The sequence below is a fragment of the Poromitra crassiceps genome (genome assembly GCF_964638095.1).
Source record: "Poromitra crassiceps genome assembly, chromosome: 15".
In the NCBI taxonomy this organism is placed as follows: Eukaryota; Metazoa; Chordata; class Actinopteri; order Beryciformes; family Melamphaidae; genus Poromitra; species Poromitra crassiceps.
In genome coordinates, this window is record NC_139634.1 from 30,181,012 (window position 1) to 30,193,012 (window position 12,001).

The following is a 12,001-nucleotide window of genomic DNA, read 5'->3' on the forward strand; positions in this document are numbered from 1 at the left end:
TGGGAGACCGGGAGTTGAATTAAATTAATGAAGTAAATCCAATTGGAGAAATAAGGTACAGAAATAGTAAAATAATGGAAGCATATGCAAACTGTATTGCAGTTGTGACGGCAGATACAAGCCCTGGGCATCATTAAAGGGATAGTTCCCATTCTTTAAGGCCTAGCCCTATTGGCTACTTAGCAATGATGCTGTTGATTGGTAGAATGCAAGCTCAATGGGGTCACGCTCCTGTATGTACAACTACAAGGCATACAAGAGCTCTCTGAAATGTACTTTGTGTGCACTGTGGTCAGCCAGGAACTTTCCAGAGCTACTATGATGAACAGCAAGAGAAAGAACTCTACCAATCAACATCATCATTGGTAAGTAAGTATAGCAAATAGGCCTAGGCTTTAAAAAATGGGAACTATCCCTTTAATATGAAGGCTTTATCTCGTTTGTCTATGGCTTCCAGCAGCCTTATCCACCATGAAAATATTTAGCAACGAAAAGTGCATTTGGGACTGATAAGGTGAGTGTGGTAGCTTACTTGTTAACAGGGCCCAGTAGCTTCTCTGACACTGATCCAATCGCTCGTCTTCGGCCAGCCCGTCTTCTCGGATCATCTGGCACTTTACTCCTGTGTCTGTTTGGTAGTTCAGTAGACATACAAGACGCAGACACAACTCCAAACAAAAGGGGAAACTTCCGTTCTTGTCCATATCACAGCATTTAGTCAGATGCCATCTTGCTGGGAGCTTCACCACACAGTCACAAAATGGCTCCTCGCAGCCATGTGCTCCCATCCATGTAACCTCTAGCAGCTTTACCCTGAAGTCGTTCTTCTACTTCCTCAATGGAAGTGGTAAGCTGTAAGCTCCACCCCCCTCAGTCCGAAAACCAATCAGAAAGTCACAAGGGCGTATCCTGCCATAACACAAGTGATTGGAGGTTCTTCCCTCTAGAATGAGTGTCATTCTCACTGAGGTTTTCTATGTCTAAAATTATTTAGTGTCTCTGTCAAATGATAGTTTATTTATATAGTAATATTTATTTTTATAGCAATAATAGTCCATGCCCGTCGGGGATGTGCGTGGCGCGCTGGGATGTGTGCACCAAAACAGCTTACATTTGGAGAAATGAAATCAGTCCCTGCCTAAGCCAATGCTTAAGGCCAATGTGTAGTTTCAAATTGTTTGGCCAACCCGTTGGGGAGATAAACAGAGTCAGACAGACAGACAGACAGACAGACAGACAGACAGACAGACACTAAGTCAGTCAGTCAGTCAGTCAGTCAGACAGACAGACAGACAGACAGACAGACAGACAGACAGACACTAAGTCAGTCAGTCAGTCAGTCAGTCAGACAGACAGACAGACAGACAGACAGACAGACAGACACACACACACACACACACACACACACACACACACACACATACAACTCGGGGATGTGGAGGCAAGATTCACAATAAAATACTGTAGGAAACACTGAGACTTGATTTGATTTGAATTTATTTGGGATAAACAAAGTACAACATACATGGTAAAAGTATTTCATGTAACATTCCCTCCATGACATTACTGTAAACATAGTGTCTTTAATACATTTTTTGGGGAAAGGGGAAGGGGTCAAAGGTTAACTGAAGATTCCTCCTGACCGGGGGTCTCTGGCTTTTAGCCTTTCCTCAATAAAGGGCGCTCTCTTTCATGAAGAAATCCAATGCAGAAGAGGCACGGGCAAACTTCTGGACTATGGGTCAGTTGGCTATGCACCTGCCATGTAAATAATGCCTTGGGTTTGAAGTGGAATCGTTGTTGCTTATGAAAGATGGGCTTGTTCAGTCCTTTCTGTCTCTTTTCACTGTGAACTCTCTAACAAAGCACAAATGCCATGAAATTAATGTTGAAAAGGGCACTTGCCCACATGCTATAGTGGGGCCCCCGGGGAAGGGGGGGCATCGGGAGACATTTTTGAAAATCAGCTTTTAAAAACTCATTTCTGGTGAGTTTTGTACGGTGACATGTGCCCTTTCAAGGGAGAAAAGGCAATATACTCGTATTTCTGACCTCTCACTCAGATGAATATGTAATCCAATCAAAAAATTACAGGTCTAAATTGAAATGTAATATTCCATTTCCCCTGACACTAAGAAAAGAAAACTGTTTCAATACAAGATAAGAAAGCACTCACCCAGAAGTACTATTTCTAGATTATATATTTATACACAATAGCTACAGCCTACATGTAGTGTTTGCTTTCATTAATTGAAACGTCCACGTTCTTTCTCTACAGTATTTCCAAGTGAATCTGGACTTGACTGCTGAAGATGTTGAGAATGACTTTTATTATTGATAGCTCAATTTTATGCCATAAAAGAATAGACAAATCAAATAGATTGAGACATAGGTTTACAGTCATTGTTGTTTCTTAATGCAGTTTGGCATCTCTCGCAATATTGACAGTCTTTGTCCAAAGGATCTGCAGACTATTTTCTGAACAGATTGGGCAAGAGGAGGAAAGTGTCTTATGGTTTATGCAGAAGATGAAGACATTCATGGGGCCTTAAATACTCACTGCTGACCTCTTGAGGAGAGGGTAAATCTAAAATCTCTCTCAAATCTAAATAGAGTGAAAATCCTGTGACATAGCTGCTCTTCACACTGAGTATAAGCCCCTTTGAGGTTAGCTCCTCGGATGAACAGTGGAATGCACATTCAGAAACTCGGTTGGTAACCTCGGTTGGTATTTCAAGGCTAGAACACAATAAAAAACAAAAATAAAAAATATAGTTTGTTTTCTCCCTATTATTATCATATTAGAATTAATAACCAATGACAGATAGGCTGTCTAAAGCTGCTCTTCAAGGTTATTAGCTGGGGATTATTCATTAAAATAATGGGTTGGGCTCTTTGTCTGGATTATAATCATGTTAATCTGATTTTCCTGGCTGAGACCTGGATATGTGGTCACTCGTCAGCTGGTCAAAACCCTTTCAGGCTTTGATTGTGCAGTGCTGCATCAACCAATTATATTTCAAATGTGTACGTGTAATTACTCCTCATCTGGTTATAAGCAACAGAGGCAGAAAATGACGTCATCTTTGACATAATGGTGTGACTCGCACAACAGTGTCACAGTAGGATCTCAGATACCAGAGCCCAGGAGGTCCAGGAGCGCAGCAGACCTCTATATGACTCATACTGTAGCTGCGGGAAGAAAGATCATTAGTTGCTCAAAGGTTGCTCAATCTACACAAAGGGCATTAATTAATACATTTTCATTCTGCTTTTATGTTATTTTTTTAATGCTTTGTGCTCAAGGTCTGTTATCAATAAAAAAAGATAATGGATTGAATGTTGTGATGTCATGAAAAAACACACATCTACAATGATGCAACTTCCCAGTCTTCAGTTTCTGAATGGTTTCTAGCTACAAATCAGCAGCTGTGTTTTCTTCTCTTGAGAAGTGATACCATCCCTTTGAGTGCTACTAGGAGAAGTCGTGTCCTTCTTTGAACTTGCACACGGTGTTTTGCTCTGAATACGCGAGCATGCATTTGCATAATTTTCAACAATTCCCTCTCTACATGCACTCTCAACCATAGAGAAATGAGAGAGAAACTAGCACACACACTTCCATAGATAGACAGACAGACAGACAGACAAGCAGATAGACAGATACACACAGACAGGCAGACAGACAGACAGACAGACAAGCAGATAGACAGACACACACACACAGACAGACAGACAGACAGACAGATAGACAGACAGACAGACACGTTCCACTCACCTACAGCCTGATGAAGAAGCAGGAGTCTGACGTGACCAGCTGTATTGCACCTCTGATGGAGGGAAACAGTGGTGTGTGTGTGTGTGTGTGTGTGTGTGTGTGTGTGTGTGTGTGTGTGTGTGTGTGTGTGTGTTACTATTGGTGGTGGATGTTATCACGGTGCGGGCAGTGAGCCTTATCCGTCTTCTCCTCCGGCCCCTGGCGCTCTGATGTGCTCGTGGGACTGATAAGGAGTGTGAGACGCTCTCTCTGCTCAGGCTAATCTGTTCAGATGAAGCTTCACTGCCTTCTCGGTGCCAACCGGGGCCTCGCTGGGGAGGATGGAGTGAGAGGTCGCTGCAGGGACAGACGGCGGCAGACTCTCTATTTAGACAGACTCGCACTGTGGTATTGGAGATGGACTGGCAGGACTGACACTTTACCCCCATGTTTGCATTGCATTCAGTTTCATCATATCCTAACACCTTGACAAGTATTTCTCAAGTCATTTGAAGGATTGTACAGTGCCAGTTGGCCCGTGTCTGTAACTGCTGTCACCCAATTTGCCCTTTTTTTGGTTTTGTTTTGTTTCCCCTGGAAACCCAGACATCATTTGCCAGCTCTGCTCACAGTTTTTTACACAATAACTCAACTCAAATGCCACTCACTTCCTGTGTGTTCTCCCCGGGAGATCTTCTGCACACCTTTGGTTCCTCTCGCTTGCTGGGTGTCAATTTATTGATCACACTGTTAAGCCTTTCTTCCCCCATTTCCATCTCCTCTGCCTCCTTTTCTGTCTCTCCTCTGCCACTCGCTCAAGCTTACTATGTCTCCAGTGTGTTGCTCAAGCTTAGTATGTCTCCAGTGTGTTGCTCAAGCTTAGTATGTCTCCAGTGTGTTGGAGCCGAATAATAACTAGGCAATTAATATATTAGCCTGAAATTTATTTCACACCCTGGCTGGTTCCCCTCTGTTTGTTTTGCTGTAGTGGATTTCCAGGGCTCAGTGAAAAACAACCCTCAAGCTCTTTATGAACTCGGCAAGCTGTTACTGATCAGTAGGCTGCACCGGCGCCCAACAAAATCTTCATTGGCCCCTTTCAGCTGATAATAACACATCACTGTCGAGGGAATGGGCCTGTTCCACGAGAATGACTTTGAGGGAAAGAGAGACATTGAGAAGGAGCAGGGAGATGTTGAAGACGTAAATGAGAGATGCAGCTGCCCCTCGTGGGAGGTTTCTGCGCCAGTCAGCCAATTAAATTCAGTCGTGTTCCTCTTCCGAAGGTTGTAAAAATATCAATATTTCTGGGAAGCTCCACTTAACTCGGTTGCTGTATATTAAATCTTGTGGAAAATGCAAAGGAGCAAATCGTTTCAACTTGTTCCATAATCACAGCAATTTCATGCGCCCGACTTTTTGACTGACAGGTGGGGAATTATTTTCTGTAAAACACAGACCTCTTGCTGCAACACAGTCTCACAGAAAATTGTAAAATAGCAACGTTTTGGACCAACGTTGCTGTGTTACAATTTCGGCTCCAAAATTGTAAAATGGTAATGTTTTAGGTTTATGGTTAGGGCCTGGGGCATTGGTCTGGGGAGAGGTTAGGTTTAGGGTTAGGGTCTGAGGAGAGCTTAGGTTTAGGGTCTGGGAGAGGTTAAAGGGGACTGTGGGGTCGGAGACCCCCTGAAAAAAGTGACCTTTATACAATTTTGGAGCCGAAATTGTAACAACGTTGGTCCAAAACGTTGCTATTAAAAATAAAAAATAAAGGAAACTGGGCTGCTTGGCCTGTAAGTAAAGAGTTATATAAGGGCAACAAAGATTCAACATCTGTAGAACAAAGATTGGTTATATTACATCTTTGAGAATTAACAGGGGGGGGGGGGGAACCTATGAAATATTAAGGCACATGAAAAATACATGAGTGGGAAATGGGATGAGATTATAGTTTTAGCTTTTAGTCTCAAGGAAGAAAAGTCAGCTGACAGACAGACAGACAGACACGTAGGTGAGCCCGCCTGCTCTGGAATTTTCCATACAATTTATGTCTATAAAGTATAAAGTATGTGGCACTGGGAATTAAAGTAGCAAATGTGACCGTGAGGGAGAGGCGGGAAAGATGGATGAAGGAAAGAAGGAAAAATAAAGTAGAGAGAGCGATGAGGCCGGTCAGTCTGTGATGGCAGTGAGAAAGTGTCAGGTACACACACAGCCATCACATCATACATCACAGCTCCATCAGCTCAGCCTGATTCCTGACACATGATCACGACTCATCTCACAAAGAACTTGCACACTAGAGCGGCAATAGCTGCGCTTGACGTGTGCATTTGTGTATGTGCGCGCTCGTGTGCGTGTGTGTGTGTGTGTGCGTGTGTGTGTGTGTATTTTTTAAACACACCCTCAGGATTTGCATCTGCTCTTTTTCCGTGCTTGAAGAGTCATTAATGTGGCCAAGTGAAGGGCAGAATAGCTGATTGGTCAGTGAACGAAAGAGACAGAGAGGCAGAGAGAGAGGAAGAGACAGAGAGGAAGAGAGAGAGGAAGAGAGAGAGACAGAGGAAGAGAGAGAGAGACAGAGGAAGAAACAGAGGAAGAGAGAGAGACAGAGAGGAAGAAACAGAGGAAGAGAGGCATACCATAGAGAATGAAAGCCGTCTCCGAACAAGGCGAGCAGCCTTCCTTAATGAATTGAACTGTCCCATTTAATGAATGGAGCCTGGAGACGGGCGAGAGGAAATGAGGGGAGTAGGAAGGTGTCAAACTACATGAACAATGAAGTCGCTCATATCAGGGCCCATATTACAGAGGCCTATTAGTCTTCCTGCTGTCTCTGTCTGCTGGCCACAGAGCAAAGTGATGCTTCCTCTATCCCACCCAGTCGACTTCAGAATGGAGATCAGCCAGGTGAAGGATGAAGAGCTTTGTATTGCATTGTATTGTACAAAATGGACATGAGTCAGGCACATATCTGTAGGAGACTGTAAGGATTTTTTATTTTCTTGGGTTAAATGAATTTGACTTCAGTCAATGACGGAAGTGTTGTTGTTGTTGTTTTTTGCTTTGACAATTACAGAGTTTATCATAAGAAAAAATCCCAGAACCAGTAGCCTAATAAATTGCCACTTACTTCCAGTCTAATTGAAACTTGACTTGGCATAGCACTGTACGTTTGATCATTTACCGTGCCGTATTTACCAGGCTTTCCAGCTAATGTGTCAATGCTTTAAATCTAGAAACGATATAGCAATTAAGAAGGCACATTGTTATTCATAATGCTTGTCAAATTCAGTCTTTAAAATGATCCATTCGCACGCAAACTGTATCACTCCCACTTTGGTTCAAATGCTTAGTGCAATAACTCAGGGGCAGTCATCAAAGTTATGACCCGAAAAGAACATCGCTATTGACTTGCCGAAAGTGGACAACACCAAATTCACAAAGATGCATTATGGATTTGGCTTCATGGGAACGTCGGAATAGGATTTAATAGATTTTCAAACTGAACGGAATCCTATGAACACTGGGCATTGAGACCTGCACTTACAAATTTTACGGAACACCAAGTAATGTACCAATGTAGAACATTTCAGAAAAACCTCAATAATGGTACTTTCCATTACTCTACTGGTCTCTCACTACGACAATTACTGCAGTCAGTTTGCCTTTTTTCCTACATGGCTGGATGTGTGTGTGTGACATTTTGACACCCTTTACCATTATCCTTCCTGACACGCACCGTGGGCGACAATCCGAGCGCAGTGATGATTATGGAGCAAATCTCTCATTAGTGGAAGTGCTTCTTCCCAAGATGAAGGAGAGGGTGAGAGCGAGAGCTGCCCTTTTTAACAAAGCCGCAAGTAGGTTAACTCTGTGTCGTGCCATCATTCAAATCATCCTTACCCATCTTGTGTCGGCACTGAAGGGCTCATGATCACGTCGTTATTCCTCCATGTCACGACACGTCCTCTCTGTATGTGCAAAGACCATATTGCATTAAAGGGTTCTGCCACAGGTTTTGCTCATCAAACTCGAGTGTGTCCTTTGTGTGGGGATAATTATGTCAGGCAGGCAGACAGGACGTGGGTCATTTTTACAGCCACAAATGGAAGACATTTAAAAGAGGTCTTCCGTTAGTGTGTCAAGGGTGCGCTCATACAGACGTGCAGTTGTCCACATCAGTGGAGTTATTTCCAGGTGTCTGTTCTTCAGCTTTTCAATCCAACAGAGAGATGGCTTCATCAGATAGAAGAGCCAGCCTATCAGCCTGGACTCCGAAGGCAATTAAAAGCCCATCCTGCCTGTGGGTAATTCATCTGTGTCCGCAGACAGGAGAGATGGAGTCAGACTAGTAGCTCCTCAAGATAGAAGGGCTTATCATACCATAATACAGCACCCAGTGCAGTCCACCCCACCCCCACCAACCGTCCTGCAACCAAAATCAAACGCCCACATCCCCATCGTTACTATATTTGCCGTGCCTGAAGGATGAAATCATATAGAGCAGGTTGATTACATGCACAAGGGGAATTGATGTGACAAAGAAAGAAAGCCTGACGCATTTTAAAAGTATATCTTAATATAAACATTTTATTCAGTGCATTTTGTGTATACAACAAATAATAAACAACTGGAAGGTATCAGACAGCCACGGCGTCTGTCTGTACATGTTGTTTTGATCAGATTTAGCCTGGTAGTTTGGAACACATGATCCAACATGGGTTTAATACACATAGCCTAACATCATGCAGCTCTAGACCAGAATCTCCCTGCTTTCTTCCATCATGCAACAGACAGGTTCACCTAAGAAAAACCAGCTCTGGAGGAAACCAGAAGACGAGAAGGACGCCTCCCAGAAGCATGTACCAGAAAGAAGTTATGTAGCTGAAGGGAAAGAGTACACAGCCCACAAAAAGGGTCCTTTTTGTACATAATTGTGTTTGTACATGCCCTGTGCAAGAAAGGGAAAATGTTATTTTTTTTATACTGTATTGTGTTTTTTTTGTGTTTTTTCACTTTTACAAATATGACATATCCTATAAAATGTTAAGCCACCTACAGTAAAAGTCCACAGTATTATTTTTTTAAATATAGAAAATTGTCACCACAATAAGTTACTCAAACACATGACAAGCATCCTGGGAAGGGGGCTCACACCACCTTCCTATGGTGAACTGAATCAGTCAATTAAGTCCACAAAAGAGGGTGGCGGGCGGGGGCGAGTCGAGGTACAACACAAACACAGGGGGAGGAAACAGAGCACGGAGACAGTGTGTGTGTGTGTGTGTGTGGGACACGGTAGAGACAGAAGGGGATGGGGACACGGAACAGTCGTTTCATACCGCTTTCTCAGAGCGCATCAGCGAAAAGCAGGAGAACACCGAGCCCGCTGCCAACTCATGTGTCTAAACATCCCTTCCTCCTTCCATCGTTTCTCTTTTCCTCAAACACTTTGCTTTCTCCCGTCGACAAATGTACATTAGAAGAAGAAAAAAAAAAACTCCAGCTCCGCCTCTATACTGGCTTGGTTTTCAACGGCTTTAAAGGGACACTCTTTCAGTTCTGTCTTTGGTGTGCTGGAACGCCTCTCGATGGTGAAACAGCAACGAAAACACAAAATACTGACGAGGGCGGGGGCGAGGGAAGAGAACGAGGGGGCGGGGGGGAACAAAACCCATTAACGAATAAAAAGCTCTCGGCTAATTCGGAAAATTAGCAAAAGCAAGGTGCAGCTGTGGCATCTCCGAAAACAAAAAACAAAGAGAAAATCAAATGAAACGCAGGAGCCACGCTGTCCCTCATGTGTCAGGTCAGCTGAACGTACTGTAGGCTTTATCTTCCCATGCTAGAGCGCTCAGCCTCTGAGCGTGTGGGCACTAGGACGCAGGAGCGCTACCGTCTGGCGGGCTGCAGCCCCAGCAGTGCGATGCTGTGCCCCACCAGGGAGGTTGTAGGCTTCGTATTCACAGAAGCATGGATGAGACAGAGGACAGGGGTGTGCTCTACTGTACCTCTGCAGCCTTGTAGACCAGCACCGTTACCCATCCACCTCCCTGTCCCTGTCTGACAGATGCACGAGTGGTTGGTGTCTACATGACCTAAAGAAGACAAGATATTGTCCACAAGGAAGTAAAGGAAAATAAAACAACTTAAAGATGAGCTAACTCGTATGCGGCCTTCGACCAAATGAGAGTGACCAAGAGACGGAAGAAATGGCAAGCCCAAAAAAGAAAGTCATCTTTCATATTATTATTTTTTCAAGTCCAGGATGGTTTATGTGGTGTTATTTTCTTACTATTGATGTTGTGTTGTGGAGGAAACAAAGACTTGATCGAGGATGTATTGGATTGTGACTGGTGGTGGGTGGCTGGGTGGTTGAGTGGGTGTGGTTTGTCGTCGTAGCAGTCTGCTTGGATTCATGCTCTGCTGGAGGTAAGGTTTGGTGGTTCTGCCCCAGGCCTGGGTCTGGCGGCCGGGCTATGTGGACTCGTTCTGCCCCCCAGGCCTGGATCTGGCGGCCTGGGTCTGGTGGCCGGGCTACGTGGACTCGTTCTGGCTCACGGCTTTGCCTCCGTTGAGCACCGCTGAGGCACTCCGGCTCTTGGTGGGCGTGCCGCTGCCGGAACGGGAGAACTCTGTCAAGTCGTGGAGGGAGGGCTCTCTGTACATGGCCACTGGAGAGACACAGACAGAGTGCCCGTCAGACACACGTACACACACATCAGTCACCATTGTCGTCGGTCTAATGATTAGACCAACGATAATGGAAAGAGGAACTGTGATTCATAGTCTATTAAGAAACAACAAAATACAGCTGCAACGATTCATCGATTAGTTGTCGACTATTAAAATAACCGCCAACTATTTTGATAATCCATTAATCGGTTTGAGTGATTTTTTTTTAAGAAAAAACAAACAAACATCAAAACTGAATATCTTTGGGCTGGACAAAACAAGACTTTGGGAAACACTGATCGTCATTTTTCACCATTTTCTGACAGTTTATAGACCAAACAACTAATCGATTAATTGAGAAAATAATCGGCAATAAAAAATAATAATCATTAGTTGCAGTTGCAGGCAGCCCTACAAAATAGAAGAATAGTCTGCTTAGTTCAACTCCACTCTATTCCGTTCTGCAGTGACTCTAATGGCAAATCATCATCATCAGCAGAATGGCAGGAACACAGGCAGGTTGGCTTTGAGGGCAGAAACTGCCCGTATACCCGCAGCATGGCAGCATGTCAGCATGGCATTATAAATTCAGCAGCTGCTTGTGCTTTCATCTCTGCTGTGTGCGCAGCAATGGCCCATTCTTGTCTCAGCAGCCACTTTCCAGAAGAATTATCATCTGTGGTAATCTGAGGTTCACGCCGGGTTTGGTTTCAGGATGCAGTCCACATCCTTCTGCTCAGATGCTGTTTGATGTGCGCTCCTTAGGGAGGCGGGCGGCTGAAACAGCAAAGCCAGTCCTGCCGACACTTCCCTTAGCCTAGCATTTTGAGCTACAGCAGCAATGCACAGAGCATCCCTATGTACACACATCAATCAATAGCACGACTTCAATGGGAAACTGCTGATGATCGATACCTGGCTTGTTAGCGAAGGTATCGCGTGATTATAATGGTAGACGGCTGACCTCAGGACTCAGGAGCATGCTACATCGATGTTTTTGCATCTTTACATCGCCATCTGCGTTAACAATCATCCGTCGCTTCATGTTTGTTCCATCTCTCCGTCTGTGTGTACCGATCCTTTCAGTGACAGATACTGAAGGCGGCTCTTTGTGGTGATGCATCATGACTTCTAGGAGGCGTTTTACTGGAAGAGGACTTTCCTGTTTGGGGGTTGAATGACACATGACATGACTGCACGTCTTGCACAAACGCTTCAGCCAGAGGAAGAGCGGAGGAGAGGCTGCGGTGGTCTGAGAGGGGCAGACAGGACAGGAGTGGCTGCTGCTGGAGACACTGTTGCCAGTGCAGAGACAGCTTCTTAATTGGTGCCCTCCTAACGCCACTGTCTCTGAATCTATATGAGCTGCTGGAACCATTTCTCCTTTATTTTCTCTCTCTTTCGCTCCCTCCCTTTCTTTTTCCCTTTACAAAGCTGCAAAGCACTATTAGCGCTACAGCTGCAATTTTGTCTACATAAAATATTCTGTAAATAATCCGCATTGCTGTATAATTAAACGTTTGAGTAAACTGAGAGAAACTGAGAATGTTGAACATCTTCGGG

The 12,001-nt window shown here is 44.3% G+C and overlaps 2 protein-coding genes across 6 annotated transcripts in view; one reads left to right on the forward strand and one right to left on the reverse strand.

Annotated features, from left to right (window-relative positions):
- tm9sf5 (transmembrane 9 superfamily protein member 5) overlaps nt 1-12,001 on the forward strand; it is a 393,430-nt gene that overhangs the window by 262,115 nt on the left and 119,314 nt on the right. The window lies entirely within an intron of this gene.
- Nucleotides 10,187-12,001, reverse strand: part of fgf13a (fibroblast growth factor 13a) — a gene marked incomplete at its 5' end in the record, with an annotated part of 181,014 nt that continues 179,199 nt past the window's right edge. For all 4 annotated transcript variants that reach the window (XM_083652029.1, XM_083652028.1, XM_083652030.1 and 1 more), the window contains one exon: nt 10,187-10,437. In XM_083652029.1, the coding sequence (XP_083508155.1) occupies nt 10,301-10,437 (137 nt within the window). In that variant the 3' untranslated portion in view covers nt 10,187-10,300. The remainder of the gene's footprint in view (nt 10,438-12,001) is intronic.